Source organism: Sinocyclocheilus rhinocerous, unplaced genomic scaffold, assembly GCF_001515625.1.
Source record: "Sinocyclocheilus rhinocerous isolate Xijiao unplaced genomic scaffold, SAMN03320098_v1.1 scaffold254, whole genome shotgun sequence".
In the NCBI taxonomy this organism is placed as follows: Eukaryota; Metazoa; Chordata; class Actinopteri; order Cypriniformes; family Cyprinidae; genus Sinocyclocheilus; species Sinocyclocheilus rhinocerous.
The window spans coordinates 1,370,608-1,386,793 of record NW_015628690.1 but is presented as its reverse complement, the minus strand read 5'-3'; the positions used below and the strand labels follow the sequence as shown (position 1 = coordinate 1,386,793).

Here is a 16,186-nt window from a genome sequence, read left to right as displayed (position 1 = left end):
CTCATAGAGGACTGTGTAGTGCATTACTCACAATGTACATTAATATGCTTTGCTCTGAGTGCTGTAATAGAGTTGTAAATAAACTCGTTTTTTATCTACTGATCCAGCATGTATATTTTTGAGGTGACGATTAAACATACTAAATGCTTGCTTCAGCTGTAACAGACCGGCATCACATAAGGATACTGCAATGCACAGGCGAAACACATGCACACCCTCACTCAGCATTTATAGAAAATACCATTTTGCATTGCTTTTGTTCTAGGAGTAACATGAACTCTACAGGCTTACATGAAGCTTATTGCAAAGTTTAATACTCTATCAAGCGAAGATATTAGATAGTCACTGCGTTCAGAAAGCAAACAGAGCAGCTCAAGCCATGCTAGTGCTGCGAGTGTCATTTTCAGCTGAAATAGAGCGGACCAGCTCTTCAACCCAGCGCACCTCGGAGACCATCTGCTCAGCGAGCACTTCATAGCGGTTCTCCAACCGGCCAAACTTGCGTTTGAGGGCATTGGCCGACAGCATGGTGGCGCGGGCCTCTTCCTGGCTCTGTCTGCGCAGGGCTTGTGCTCTCTGCAGCTCCTGTTTGATCTGATTGAGATCTGCAGCGATGCTTTCGTTCTCCTCTTTGTACCAGCTTTCTTTCTCCTCATAGATGGAGAGCAGAGCGGCCACATCCTCAGCGCAGGAGCGCTGGTTCTTCTCCAGCTCTCGCAGGCCATCCTCGGCCACTGCGATCTCCTCCATGACCTGCGAGAAGCGCTCGAAGTTGATGTAGGTGTTGTTGGGAGGCATGCTGGAGTGGGATTTGATGGTGTACTCCTTCAGTCGGGTGGTCTTCAGACGCCTGCGATCGGTCTTGCGCTCGCTCTCCTCAGGTCGAACGTTACGCCTCTTGATCACCTGTATGGGGGGATGGGATGGGAACTAGTCAAGCACTGCTCAAACGGTGACAAAACTCAAGAGGGAGAAAAAGAGAAGCATTCGAACCTTGATCCAGGGGTGCTGGAGACTGTCCATGATTGTCATTCTCTTCCTGAATGTTAAAAGCAAATAAACAGGAATGTTGCTAAGAACTTCATTTGGACATCTTTAAAGGCGATTTTCTCAGTATTTAGATTGTTTTGCACAATCAGATTCCAGATTTTTAAATAGTTGTATCTCGGCCAAATATAGTCCAATCCTAACAAACCATACATCAATGGAAAGCTTATTTATTCAGCTTTCAGGTGATGAATAAATCTCAATAAAAATAAAAAAAAACCCTTATGACTGGTTTTGTGGTCCAGGGTCACAAATCTAATGCTTACACTTTATTTTTATTACATAATTTTTAATAGCTTTAGTTACAACACTGGATTTGACTAACTTTGGATCCTTGACCAGCAGTCGGCGAATGAAGTCCTTGGCGAGCTCACTTGTGTTGCTGAAGTACTCTTCATCAAAGTCATAGTTGACAGCTGAAATGTTGGTAAGTGTTTCTTGTTTGGTCTCGCCAAGAAACGGAGAAGCACCACTCAAGCTACAGACAATTAATAATGCATTAATATTAGTCAAGCAAAGTAAAGCAGCATCATCTGGGTGTGGAAAATGCATGCAATCAATACAGCCAAACAAGTCATTTATGTGACATTACAACTTACAGTATATATGTGATAACTCCGATGCTCCTGCGGGAAAGACAATCACAAGAGAATTAATTATGAGCAAAAATAAACAACTGAAACTGAATATCATTTATTAACAATCTAACCAATATTTTAAAAATATCATTGATAGCTAAGACTCACCACATATCTGCCTCCAGGCCAAGAGGCTCATAATTCACAATTTCCGGTGCTACAAAGGTTAAAAGTTATGACAAAGATTAAGGACACCCAATTAAGTTATCATAAATAAGGATAAAAATTATTAAGTTTTATAATAATCTCAGGTTCTCACCAACAAACTCAGGGGTTCCAAAGATGTTTTTAAATTCATTTCCATCTTTAATCTGATGAGCAATTCCAAAATCTATCAGCTTGATTCTGGGGTTCGGCACATTTTTGTCCAGCAGCATTATGTTCTCAGGCTGAAAACAAAGTGATTCAAGATGTTTGTAGTACATGTTTCCATGCTCCCCCAAAAATAACTTGAGAACTGCATCTACATGAATAAATAGCAAACCTATTTCACACAAAAATAAAAAAACTAAAAATGTACTCACCCTCAAGCCATCCAAGATGTAGAGGAGTTTGTTTCCTCATCGGAACAGATTTGGAGAAATGTAGCATTACATCGCTTACTCACTAATGGATCCTCTGAGGTGAATGAAGCTTTTTCACTGAAGGAAGCATTATTATGGATTATGTATATTAGCCGGAAGCAAAGGTTTGAAGTTAAAAATACCTTATTGATGGATTTATTACAAACATGTAGCTTTTCACTTCCCAAGATATTAACTGATGGACTGTGGATTACTTGTGGAGCTGTCTGAACTCTCATTATGACTGCACCCATTCACTGCAGAGGATCCGCTGGTGAGCAAGTGAAATTTCTCCAAATCTGTTGCGATGACGTAACTACACATTGGATGGCATTTTTGGGTGAACTATTCTTTTAAAACAAATCATCCTAGTGCTCACCTTCAAGTCAAAGTGTGCTATGCGTTTCGAGTGGAGGTAGTGAACTCCGTCCAGGATCTGCTTGAGGAACTGTGTGGCCTCCTCCTCAGTCAGTGACTCCTTCTCAGCCAGGAAGTCAAACAGCTCCCCTCCAGACACCAGCTCCAGAATCAGGATCACGTCGGTTTTGTTCTCAAAGATGTCATGGAGGGTGATGATGTTGCTGTGCTGGATCTCTCGAAGGATGTTCACCTCTCGCTCGATCTCCTCTCGGCTCACACCTCGTCGGCTGGATGACAGCCGTCTCTTCTTGATAAACTTGGCGGCATATTCTGTTCCGGTGCTCTTTTCTTTACATTTACGCACAATAGCAAACTGCCCACTGGGAAACAGGGTACAATGATACACAGAGAAAACAGAAATGAAAAAGAAGAAATCATGTCATTGCATATAGAAAATAAGGATATGGAATAGGCACAAAAAACACTACATATATGAACAGAAGAACATACTGTACGTTCCACAAAACCAAGCTCTAGTAACATTCTAAAGGAGTTCGAGAGTACTCGTTTAGGTAAATGGTATAAATGCTGCATAATGCAACCAAGGAAACTCTTAAAAAATCAGATAAAATGTGTGGTTGACATATTCCCCTGATGGCTCCTCTCTGGCCCATCTTTTCAGTAGTCTCGTTTGCACTACAGCTGTTCTCAGGCTCAGAGAGCGAGCATATGCATTGTAAAGCAGTGATGTCATGCTGCAGCAGCACAGCACAGAAATCTCCACGTCCATATATAGAAAAAAGGCCAGGCTTGTGTTTGCAGATGATTAAGTCACTGTGCTGGGGATTTTTAAATTGCAGGACTCTCATAATGTTTGTTGTTACACCGCACTGATAAGCACAAACACTCCATTCCCTTGGCAACTCTAGGCCAAACACTATGATGTATTCACTTACCTTTTAGAGCTTTCAAAACTACATAATTATAGTGCTTAATCAAACATTAAAAAGATAGTAGGCTAATTCAAATCTTAATCTTTGTTTTATTCACTATATGTGAGATCACTTTAAATCAGGTTAAATTCGTTTTTACAGAGTTTTAAGGAGGGAAATGACATCTCTTACCTTCCTAACTCCTCTCCCATTTCATAGTATAGCTCCACATCCTCCTGCCTGAAGCCAGCCATGATTTGCTGACTTCAAATGAATCAATCTGTTAGAAAATGACCAGAAATAAGGTCTATAGTTTAGTTTCACGGTTTTGACCTTGTCTTCAGTCCACTAAAGATTTTGACACTTTGTTGACAATGACTATAAATGGTTTCTAGAGTGCACATGTTTTGGTATTTACTCTTGACCTCACAGGAAGTTGGATTTTAAACTGACATGGGAATGAGAAGTTCCATGTGCAGAATGTGGGCATTCTATTCCTACTTACGTCATTACCTGCAGTCATTAAGCAGGGTTGCCAGATTTTTTGTAACCTTCTTTTGTTTCTGTATTACAGACGTTTAACAGCTATCTTACCACTGCAGTGCAGTACAAACTTACACTAAAAATGCATCTCAAAAGCTATGCTTTAAGTCGTGTTTCGAACCTTAATGAGTAAAGATAACTACAATAACAAGCATTTATTTTAGCTCAGAGGTACTGTTTCACAGCCAAAAATAAGCTGAAATGTGGCCAATAGGTTCGTAAGAGAAATACGAAATAATCATATTACGATAATACACAAAATATCTACCAAAGCACTGACTATTTCCAGGTAGCCATCTGGCTAACTTGTAAAAGAAATGGCCAACGAACACCGGCAAGCTACGTAAGTTACACACAAAACACATTACGGAATAAATATATAAGATTTTCTCTTATGTGCTATTAATGATGTTATCTATAAAAACGCTATCTATGATAAGTAAACGCTGAGAGTTTGTTACATACCTTAACGTCGCCGCATTCCTCAGTCAATGGGTATTTTCCGGTTGCTGCGTTCTGGAGAGGCGTGGCTTTTTCAGTGACATCATCGAGACGCCACCGCAGGATGATGTCAATTTGCGTGTACCTGTTATTAAGCGTCTGCCAGGTGTTAGCATTGATCTAAGTTAAAAACTACTTGTATGGGCTTGTTTTGCACTGTTCCTTTGTCAGTGTTACCACAACAGACTCATAACACATATAAAAAGGTGTTAATGAATGAAAGAATGAGTTTGCCTGGAAAATCTAATAATAAAGAAACAAAAATAAATAAAGAAATACTTTTTGTTGTCAATCAGTGTTACACAAGAGAGACATCCACAGTGCTAGGGAGTAGGGACCGATTTTAACCTCATTGCCAGTGTCAAATAATCCTCATTATTTACTGAGCAGGTGTATTAAATGAAGTTCAGCTATGCCTCACGTACATAATCTGTTACTGCATGTTGATGTCAGGCGAACCGAAGACGTTCTGTGCATACATATTATTGTGATATGTGAGTCTGTAATTGTGTCATTTATTCCAGACGTAATCATATAAAGCATTTTCAGCTCACATTTCAGATGTTTATCATACTGTGTTAAGAAAAAATAGCTACAACATCTCATTCGTTTGTTGAAAAACCACAAAAGTCGTGTTGATCTCATGGAAAATGTATTCAGCAAAGTTAGGCAAGTTCTGCACACTGAAGACACGTTAAATCTGCAGTTAGGCTAAAACACACTCAAAATACATTGTTAACCATAATTTGTCTGGGACATCTCTGACATTAACTGTATGTATGCAGGATTTGTGAGCATTTATATAGATCAGCATTAAGGTAGCTATTTCTTTGTGCCTATTCACGACTAGATGTTTACTATAAATGGTCTTAAAGGGATAGTTCACCCAAAAATGACAATTCTCTCATCATTTACTCACCTCAAGTTGTTCCAACCCTGCATGAGTTCATTTCTTCTGTTGAACTCAAAATATTTTGAAGAATGTTGGTAACCAAACAGTTGACAGTAGCCATTGACTTCCATAGTATTATTCTTTTCTACCATGGAAGTAAATGGCTAGCTAGTGCCAACTGTATTCTTACAAACATTCTTCAAAATATCGTCTTTTGTTTTCAAAAGAAGAAATACCTGTACCTATTTGGGACAATGCATTTGGTCTGACAAAATGACAAATCAGAATATCCAAATATTATATATAAAATAATATATCTAAACACATTTCATTCTAATACAAACTGAGGACTCCTGACTTTTGGCAACCTTTGAAAAGTGGAAAACAGACAGTCAATAATATGTGGCCAGTGTCACCTTTAAAACCATCTTCTGTCATGTGACAATGTTCAGATAATGTCTGTCAGTGGAAAAAGATGATGCTCATATTCTATAAAATCACTTGATTCTTTTGTAATAATTGTAGTTTATTTATTTATTTATTCTCTTCAAAATAACATTAGAAGAAACTTTGAATTATAACAATACAATAAAATATGATAATGTAAGCATGTAGATTATTAAAAGAAAAGAAAACAACAAAAACATAGAACAAAAACAAAGGACAAGATGCAATGAAGTAGTTAGAAAAAAATATATATTTACATTTACATTTAGTCATGTAGCAGACGCTTTTATCCAAAGCGACTTACAAATGAGGACAATGGAAGCAATCAAAATCAACAAATGAGCAAAAATATGCAAGTGCTATGAAAAGTCTCAGTTAGCCTAACACATTTGCACATAGCAAGGTTTTTTTAAATTATATAATAAATAAAAAGAAAACAAATAGAATAGAAAAGTATAGAGAAAGCTAGTGTTAGAGGCCTTTTTTTAAAGAAAACAAAGCAGTTAGAAAACAAAGCAGATAGCCAGTAAAGCAAATCTGCAGGACCGGGCAGTTTCAGCAATGTGGTCTAGGGTTGACAGGAGGATCTGGTGGTTAACCGTGTCAAAAGCAGTGGACAGATCCAGCAAGACAAGTATTTAAGATTTGGAAGCCGCTCTTGCCAGTCTTAGTGCTTCAACAACTGAGAGCAAGGCAGTCTCGGTTGAATGTCCACTTCTGAAACCAGACTGGATGTTGTCCAAGAGGGGTTGTTCTGTGTGAGAAAGCCAGAGACTGAAAAAAATCAATAATCAAAGGAAAAAACAACAAAGGACTTAAATTATTTAGGCCTAAGGGTTTTGCAAAACTGGCCGTAAAATATGATGTCACTAAGAAATGACAAATTTGGATGTTAAGAAGTGGAGGCGTGGCTAAAATATAATTGATTAGAGCGAAAGCCAATAGGCCAAGAGTGGACGTTCGGAAGCGGACGAAGTTGGCCAATCGGCAACGTACTGCAGAACGTGGGCGGGATAAGCGTAAACAGCTGATAGTTGAGTCGGAGGAGGGCAGTGCGGATGGGGGAGACAACAACAATCAGGCATCATGCGATTTTTGTCAAGTCTCCTTTGGGCAGCTCTTTTGATCGAACAGGTAAGACGTAAGAAAACACTAAAGAATCCGTATTCTTTTTGGTGGGCTCCTCAACTGGTCTGTAACGTTACCCAATTTGTTTTATTTATTTTTTTGCCGATGATTACTAGCTACATGCTACGTACGATTAGCTTGCGGTGGACTTCAGTAGGATGTGCTCGTGCATGTTTGGGGGCCGCGCGGCCGAGTCCTCTCGACATGACACTATTACAGCAAAACAAATACAAAACACTGATCAAACGAGCGACAAACTGTCATTTTGCTGGATCACCATTAATGATAAACCTTTATTTTCAGTTGATTATTTATTTTGCAAGCAGTGATACCGTACACAGATAATGTCAGTAATTTTAACGGAAGAACAATGTAAACATAAGTAAAAACCCTTTCGTTTACGTTACTTTAATATATACCTTACCAAATTATATTTATATTTAGTAAGAAGTATGAAATTCCTGAAAAATAATAAGGCAATACGTATACATTTTTCAAATTACTGCCTTTTTTCGGAAACAATATTTGTTTAGATAATGTAATGTATTATTTTCACATTGGAGTATTATATTGCATTTTATGTTGTTTGGTTCATGTTTATTTAATTATTCTAATGTCATATATTAACCTGATGATGTGTTTGTGTGGGTGACAGTGAGCTGTTATTATGAGATATATTTACATGCTATAAGAACATGTAATGGCACACACACTTGCATTTGTGGTTTACAGGGACTCTCCATAGGCGTAATGGTTTTTATACTGTACAAACTTATTTCTATCGCCCTACACCTAAACCTACCCCTTACAGAAAACTACTGGCAATTTTTGAATTTCATAAAACACCGTTTTGTATGTTTTTAAGGCTTTTATTTTACAGGGACACAGGAAGTGGCCTCATAAACCATGTTTACGTTGTAGTAACCATGTCATTATACACATTTGTGTCCTCATAAACCATATATACCAGTACACACACACACACACATTAAACCCTACTTAAATTATTCATTTAATAAATAGTGTAATATAATAAATCTCAGTGACACTAAAACAAAAAACAACACAATTTCTGATGTGGTCCTGCAAGTTTAAATGAAACTAATACTATTTAACTAAAAACAGGTAGCAAATGAAAGTCAAACATTTGCATAGATTAGAAAACATAATTCACTTTTTTTTTTCTATGAGGTTTTATAAGTTTTAGAAAACTTTATGCAAGTTCATGGCACCTATTTGCTACAGACATATATGCATTTCTCTCCCTTTTCCAAGGTTTCCCTCTTTGCACAGCAATCTTATGCACAAACCTGTTAACCAGTAACCTAAGCTGTATCCGTTCTGATTCACAGGTTTTAGGTGAATATGGCATGGCACATTTCAGCGATGGGGGGAACAGTAAAGGCAAAGATTACTGCATATTCTTCAACTCTCAGTGGGCTCGACTACCTCAGGACCTCAGTAAAGCAGTTAGTAGCAATTTATACACACACACACACACACACACACACACAAATAGAAATCCCCAGATTTCTTACTGTTGGATTTCAAATCAATTGCAGCATTTCCAACAAACCCCTGCTGTATCTGAAACTGCAGTTACAATTTAGTATCACAGAGCTGCCACTCATTCACCCTTTATTGTTTTCCTCAGGCACGGCTGCAGACTTATGATCTCACCACCTCTGTGCTGTGCTCCCCCTCTGATGTACCTGAGGGTGGCTTCCCAAACAGCATCCCAATGGTGATGAGAGGAAATTGCACTTTCTATGAAAAAGTCAGATTGGCCCAGATCAATGGTGCCAAGGGACTTCTGATCGTCAGCAAAGACAGACTGGTAACACATCATAACACCATAAATGGCGCCATGAACATTCGTCAAAACATAGTTAACTTGTTTGAAATGATTTACAGACTCCACCCTCAGGCAACAAGTCCCAGTATGAAGAGATAGGCATCCCAGTGGCCTTGCTAAGCTATAAAGACATGTTGGACATCAGTAAGGTAAGTTCAGAATCACTTTAACACATATTATATTGTAATTACAAAGGCAACAACAAAAAAAGAATTCTGTCTTTAGACGTTTGGAGAGAAAAGGCAGGTGGCCATGTATGCGCCCAATGAACCGGTGGTGGACTACAACATGGTGCTCATCTTCCTGATGGCGGTGGGCACAGTGGCTGTCGGTGGATATTGGGCTGGCAGCAGGGACATTAAAAAGTAAGAATTGTGCCCTTGAGGCACAGGTTACAAGATAAATTGGTGATAAAGCTGACAGCCTGCAGAATTTATTCAGCTAAACTCACATCTTTGTGCTTTTAGACGTTACATGAAGCACAAGAGGGACGACGGTGCCGAGAAACAAGACGAGGAGACGGTTGACGTCACCCCCATCATGATTTGTGTGTTTGTGGTCATGTGTTGCTCTATGCTGGTGCTCTTGTATTTCTTCTATGATCAATTGGGTAAATAAACGAATCAGTTATTACCGTCTTTCAGTAAACTGTCTGTATTTTGTTTAATCCTCACTCTTTCTTTCACAGTGTATATGACTATCGCAACGTTCTGTCTGGCATCTGCCGTCGGTCTGTACAGCTGTCTTTGGCCTTTTGTCCGAAGAATACCGTTTGGGAAATGCAGGTTAGAGATGTGCATGAGAAAGACTAGATAGGATTCTTTCTGGCTTTTTATAGAAGGAAATGCTTTGTTGTGTTTTGACAGGATACCTGAGAACAACCTGCCATACTGTCACAAGCGGCCACAGGTGCGCATGCTGATCCTTTCAGCCTTCTGTATAGCAGTCAGTGTCACCTGGGGAGTTTTCCGCAATGAAGACCAGTAAGAATAGAACACTTTAGGTTTTGACACTTTTAGCATTATTACAGTATATCTAATCAAAAACTATGTTCCCTAGGTGGGCATGGATACTTCAGGATGCGCTAGGCATCGTGTTCTGTCTCTACATGCTGAAAACAATCCGGCTGCCCACTTTCAAGGTGAGTTTCAAATGCAGGTGGATGCTGCCGGTGGCCAGAATAACATATTTAGGATGTGGAGATGATCCATTTCTTCTTGTTGTAGGCCTGCACTCTGCTGTTGGTCGTGCTGTTCGTGTATGACGTGTTTTTTGTTTTCATAACACCACTCTTAACTGAGGTATGAGTTTTTTTTTTACTGAAACTGATGTAAAATAGAATTTTATATTATTTGGTGTATATTTTTGTATGTTATTCTGTACAGAGTGGGGAAAGTATCATGGTAGAGGTGGCAGCTGGCCCCTCTGATTCCTCTACTCATGAGAAGGTAGGAAGGTGTTTTTTGAATATGCATAAATTTAAATACTTATTTGTAATATTGTTTTGGTGTCAAATTTGCCGTCTTTGTCTCAATTAGCTTCCCATGGTGCTGAAAGTGCCCAGGTTGAATTTTTCTCCTCTGGTCCTGTGTGACCGGCCATTCTCTCTCCTGGGTTTTGGGGATATCTTGGTACCAGGTAACGTCACTTTGTCACTATCAGCTGCACGATGAACAGATTTCCAGGATTCACGGAAAGAACTTAGTGATGCACCAAAATAAAATTTTCTTTTAGTTATCTTGTACTTCATTTTAATAATGACATTTTGTTTCCTCAGGTCTGCTGGTAGCATATTGTCACAGATTTGACATTCTCATGCAGACTTCTCGAATTTACTTTCTGGCCTGCACTATTGGTAAGACACTGACTACCTTTTAAATTCAGATTTGTTGTTTGATGTTTCTAGCTTTTATTATCTTTTAAGCATGCACCATACATTGTGCCTCTCATTTAAAGACTGTGAATCTGATCTGTTTTTAGGCTACGGCATTGGTCTTCTCATCACATTTGTGGCTCTGGCGCTGATGCAGATGGGTCAGCCTGCCCTCTTATACCTGGTGCCTTGCACGCTCCTCACCAGCCTTGCGGTGGCACTGTGGCGCAAGGAGCTGCCTTTGTTCTGGACAGGAAGTGGATTTGTGGTGAATACCAGTTTGATATGAGTGCCTTCTGCAGTCGGAAAAGTTCTAGGGTTATATACAGTTACTAGACTTACAGTTGAGTAAATTCACCCACGTGTTTTTGTTCCGCTCTTATTTTACTCTCATTTTTACTGTGGGTGTTTTCTTCTCTTTAAAGGAGGGGTTCGGTGTCAACCTTAGGAATAAAACTCTCGTTTCCAATATGTATAACTGTTCTTAACACAGAATCTACATCCTTTGATTTCACAGGCATTTGTTTAAAATGTTTAGAAACTTTTACAACAATAGATCCCAGAGATCCTGAATAGAAATTCTACCTCCTGTAGTAAAAAGGGATTTTGAAGGCTTTAGACAAATGCCAGTTTGACTGAGCTTATTACATCCAAATATTTTTCTCTAAACCACAGTATGAGCAAATTAGGGCTGCACGATAAATCGCATGCGATTTATCGTGCAGCCCTAGAGCAAATGCTGTTCTACAGACTGATATACACAAGTTAAATCTACCGTTTCACATCACAATAGGTTGATAAACACCAGATCTCTCCTTTAGGTCTGGTAAGAGATCAGTGTGTGCCAGAAGAGGGCTTATGTTTCATTTCCTCGGCTCTTTAGCTAACAGTGTTCAAGCCTATTATCTAATAATAGGCCTGGAGATTTGTTGGTCTTGAGTTAATCTATGGTGATTTCCTGTATGAGAAGAATCTGGTCTGTGTCATCTTCTCTGATTGTTCACTTCTTCACTAAGTTATAGATCAGAAGCCATTTTCTCATTCTCACTTCTGAAGTGATTCTAACATTTTTCTTCTGCTTTAAATTGCAATTGGATTGGTATTGCTGTTTATATTTATATATACACTACCATTCAAAAGGGGTCGGTAAGATTTTTATTAATTTTGGAAGAAGTCACCAAGGCTGCATTCATTTGATTAAAAATACAATTTAAAAGAATCGTTTTCTATTTGAATATATTTTGACAATGTAATATATTCCAGTGATGAATTATTAGCAGCCATGACTCTAGTCTTTAGTGTCACATGATCCTTCAGAAATTATTCTCAAATGCTAATTTGGTGCTCAGAAAATATATTATTATCAATCTTGAAAATGTTAAAAAAATCGCTGCTGAATGTTTTTGTGGAAACCGAGGCAATTTCTTCAGGATTTTTCGATGAATAGAAAGTAGATAAGCATTGATTTGAAACAGAAATCTTTGTAATATTGTAAATGTACTATTTTTGTATGTGTCCTTGCAGAATAAAAGTTTTTTTATTCAAATGAATAAAAGTGTTTCAAAAAATCTTACTGAACCCACATTTTTGAATAGTAGTGTATATATAAAAATATCTGGAATTTAATTACATTTTTTAAAAACAATTTTACTTCTCTTTCATCATATGCGTCTCATTTCATTCCTCAGCCGCCTCCCATTGTCATGGAACAAATCAACTGTACTCAAACCCCAGGACCGCCCACAGATGAACCCCAGTCCAATCCTGAGCCGGCAGACTCTGAAACGACCAATCAGTGTGAGGACCCTCCTCCACCAGCACAAGAGGAAGTTCCGCATCTTACAGATGCATCTACTACATAAAGACAAGACTCGAAGGATGCTACTTTCTTTTTCATTTTTTGAAGTCAGTTATATGTCTGACCATACATGTAATAGACTTGAGCAGTATGAACATCTCAGTGCACTTGTTTTAAGCCTTTGAAATTGTACAGTCCTTTGAATCAAAGAAGGAGGAGACACAACAACATCTGCTGTGCTTCAGCCAACTTGCTTCAAGTTCACCTTTGTTGGCATTAGGAGGGCACAGAATGGATCGCTTTTATCTTCTTCACAAGGATCTCAACTCTGTTATTTTTGTTCTCCCTCCTTGTTTTTTGTAAATTAACATTCTCTCAGTAAATGAAACAAAATGCAGCTAGACATTTGAAAACAAATGTCAAGAAAATTCTAGACAGCTCACTGAAAATATTTCTATTTGGCTTAATGCATTACTGACGGGTTGTGTCCTTGTTGTAACATCCTTTAAAATACGGTGCTAATAAGGGCCGAATGAACCAAAGGCTTTGGGAATAATGATTTATTCGTTTCATCCTGAGTTTTGAGATACAAATGCTGTAGGTTGATAAGATTGTTAATCGTTTATATCACGGTACGCTGTATAAATAAGAGCAGTACTGTTATACAACACATAATTTAACAAAAACTTCCTTTTTGGTTTGGGATGCGATTTCAGCTTTAGTTGCATTGAAATAGATCATATTCATATGCTCGTGGCTTATTGAAAGCATTGTATTTAGACTGTGCTGTTTACTTAATGGAAGGGATGTTTGAGATTTCAAAATAAAAAGCAAAAATGCAAACATTTTTAAAAGAAGTGCAGTTTTTAAGAACAGTTTCCTGCCCAACTATTGAGTGACAGTCCTTCTGTTTCATAGTAGGATTTTTGTATTCATGGTACTTTTTAAAGTTGTTTTTCGGCGTAAAGCACTGATATTATTTTCTCTGTATGATTTAACAGTTTTAAGTTACAGTACATCAGGTTTATTTAAGAAGTTTATGTGGCACTGTTGTCTCATTGATATCTGTTCGACTTGGCTACAGCGTGTTTCGTTTTTATTGGGCCAATATGATCATGTGGAATAACATGGACAAGTTGTAATCCAGATATTTTGTCTGTTTATTAATACTCCTGATGTCTGGAGGTCGTGTGTCAGAGATCTTCAGAGTCATGTATGCTGAAGCGCTCGATTAGAGATCGACATATGCTGTAAAAGTGTGATTTTGAAAAGTTGTTGAAGAGTGCACATATTAAAGGAATAATGCATTATGTTATGTGGACTACTGTTGTGCTTTAGTGCGTGATCACTTGAGAAATACTTCGGATGTTTACTGGCAAAAATGTATTGTATCATGAGTTCTTTGCATTTTCCTCCCACATTAAAAGGTAAGCGGTAAAGTCGTATAATTGTGGGTTATATGTTATCAAATTATGAGTCATAGTGGTTGTGACCTGGAAATGATACTTCCTGGATTGTGGTTACACCACCAGAGTGCTTGATTCACTCTCTTTCATCTGGTTCACTGGACTCACTTCTAACTCCAGGTTATTGTTGAACTGTATGACCAAGCCTAAAACGGCCCACATTTTTATATTGTATAAACTATTGTGTGAAAAATGAACCATACTGAAGTAGTCTGAAGTGGCAGGCAGAGAGATGAACAAAAGAAATTACACTTGTAAAAGAGGTTGTTAAGAGGTCATTGAGCCTTGGGCAAGAGAGCTCTTTTTTTAATGAACAGAAGCTGAATGAACAGCAATTTCAGAAGACGAAAAAAATGATTATTCTGATCTATGATTACTGGATGGATCTTTTGCAATGCCAATAGATTATATGTGTTCTGTTCTGATGTTCTACCATGTTGAAAAAAAACCCAGCATATGCTGGTTAGGTATGTTTTAAAGCATGGCTGCTGGTTTAAGCTGGTCCTAGCTGGTCATGAGCTAGTTTAAGCTGGACCTTAGCTGGTCATGTGCTGGTTCTAAGCTGGTCCTAAGCAACTAGCTCCTGCTCAGGACCAGCTTAAACCAGCAGCCATGCTTCAAAACATACCTAACCAGCATATGCAGGTTTTTTCAACAGGCTTGTACAACATTATTCAGAAAAAAGCGCCAACTTTAAGTTTTCAAAAGAACTGGTTCTAATACTCATCACTGTGATCTAATGCATCACAGTGGAGTACTGTTATATTTTATTAACAACTGCTTGGATTGGAATGTTTCTGAGCTAAGTAGTTCAACACGAACGGACGAAATGCTGAGAAGTTTCTTGTGTTAAACATACGGTCGTTAAATTAGGCTCAACAAAGTTTCGTTATATTGGGGAACTGCATCAGTACTTACCTAAACTACTTTGTCAGAGCAAAGAAAAGATTACAGCAGAAGAGATGAGCAGAGAAAATAACCTTTCTGTGGCAATCAACCGTCAATGTAGCGTTCACAGAAGGGTGCAGCCGCAGACAGTGCAATAAAATATTACATTTTTTAAAGAACATTTGGGCATTTCTTTATTTTCTATGGCTGCATTTCAAAATACCAGATTTTTTTATGATCCAAAAACATTTGAACTTAGTAGCTGATGATAGCGGACTGCTGATTTGTACATCGAGGTGGTGACGTGGTAATGTTGTAAACTCTTCCATATAGTGACCAAAAACATACACAATTTAATTCATGTCACTCATACAGTAGTATATTTGGTGTTATTCCCGGACTATCCTGTCTTCCACTGAGCTAATGCAAATGGAACACGTGAGAACCAGTGGAATTTGACGTCAATGTGAAAAATGGCGGGGTGGACGTCTTATGGACAACGTAGCATTGAGTAAATGAGTAAATTATCACTTTTAGGCAAACTAGCAGTGTTGGGAAGGTTACTTTGGAAATGTAATAGGTTACAGATTACAAGTTACCCTCTTTAAAATGTAATAGTAGTGTAACTTTTTCAATTACTTTATTAAAGTAATGTAACTTATTTACATTCATTACTTTTGATTACTTTTTGATTACTTTTCTACATTTCTAATGAATGTTTATTTGCAACTGTTAATCATTTTCAAATATTTACACCATGCAGGGTTAACCTTACAGTAGTGCTCAACACTGTCAGACTTTCAAAATCCTTCATCACTTGAATTAAGATGATCAAATCTGAACATAAGATACTGTGCAGATCTTAAATAAACAATGTCAAGATATATAGTCCATTATAAATGTAAAAATAGATTTTATATGGTGTTCATTGTGTGTTATAAATAATCATAATCTTAAAACTTATAACCACAAACGCGTAAGCATTATAATGTATTAGAATTGTTGTTATGATTATTTATAAGATGATATAACATATTATAAGGTCTTTTATAATGCATTATGAATCCATTATAATGCCTTAAGAATACCCTTATAATGTGTTATAAATATGGGCTTCACAGAAAGTGTTACCGAGATTTAATTATCGAATGGCGAATTCGGAAATAATCGCTTTAGTACATTCGACAGGCAATTATACAATAATAATATCAAACTAGCGGGCCAAATCGGCTGCCAGGACACCCGAAATGGTCCC

At 37.9% G+C, this 16,186-nt stretch overlaps 2 protein-coding genes across 3 annotated transcripts; one reads left to right on the top strand and one right to left on the bottom strand.

Annotated features, from left to right (window-relative positions):
* LOC107738169 (death-associated protein kinase 3-like) lies at positions 1-4,820 on the bottom strand. 2 transcript variants are annotated; one of them, XM_016549885.1, is made up of 9 exons: positions 4,549-4,820; positions 3,733-3,820; positions 2,628-2,988; positions 1,945-2,074; positions 1,794-1,842; positions 1,647-1,673; positions 1,373-1,525; positions 994-1,039; positions 1-906 (listed from the first exon to the last, which is right to left on the bottom strand). In XM_016549885.1, exons 2-9 carry the CDS (start codon positions 3,792-3,794, stop codon positions 373-375), a joined length of 1,362 nt encoding a protein of 453 aa, XP_016405371.1. In that variant the 5' UTR covers positions 3,795-3,820; positions 4,549-4,820; the 3' UTR covers positions 1-372. The 2 variants fall into 2 exon arrangements, with proteins under 2 accessions (XP_016405371.1, XP_016405372.1); XM_016549886.1 differs by lacking the exon at positions 4,549-4,820 and adding an exon at positions 4,352-4,417.
* Positions 4,821-6,931: 2,111 nt separating this feature from the next.
* Positions 6,932-13,892, top strand: LOC107738168 (signal peptide peptidase-like 2B). Its single transcript, XM_016549884.1, has 15 exons — positions 6,932-7,057; positions 8,404-8,520; positions 8,706-8,888; positions 8,966-9,055; positions 9,132-9,271; positions 9,374-9,516; positions 9,595-9,691; positions 9,773-9,889; positions 9,966-10,047; positions 10,133-10,207; positions 10,292-10,354; positions 10,445-10,544; positions 10,684-10,761; positions 10,887-11,047; positions 12,468-13,892. The coding sequence occupies exons 1-15, from the start codon at positions 7,010-7,012 to the stop codon at positions 12,639-12,641; spliced, it is 1,668 nt and encodes a 555-aa protein (XP_016405370.1). The 5' UTR covers positions 6,932-7,009; the 3' UTR covers positions 12,642-13,892.
* The last annotated feature ends 2,294 nt before the right edge of the window (positions 13,893-16,186 follow it).

Bases quoted from the DNA above. Each gene is read 5' to 3' on its own strand.
- LOC107738168 (XM_016549884.1), top strand. From the start codon at position 7,010: ATGCGATTTTTGTCAAGTCTCCTTTGGGCAGCTCTTTTGATCGAACAG. The intron at 8,889-8,965 runs GTAACACATCAT...AATGATTTACAG, and splicing joins TCGTCAGCAAAGACAGACTG to ACTCCACCCTCAGGCAACAA. The intron at 10,545-10,683 runs GTAACGTCACTT...TTGTTTCCTCAG, and splicing joins TGGGGATATCTTGGTACCAG to GTCTGCTGGTAGCATATTGT.
- LOC107738169 (XM_016549885.1), bottom strand. From the start codon at position 3,794: ATGGCTGGCTTCAGGCAGGAGGATGTGGAGCTATACTATGAAATGGGA. The intron at 2,989-3,732 runs GTAAGAGATGTC...CCTGTTTCCCAG, and splicing joins ATGGGAGAGGAGTTAGGAAG to TGGGCAGTTTGCTATTGTGC. The intron at 907-993 runs GTTCGAATGCTT...CCCCCCATACAG, and splicing joins TCCAGCACCCCTGGATCAAG to GTGATCAAGAGGCGTAACGT.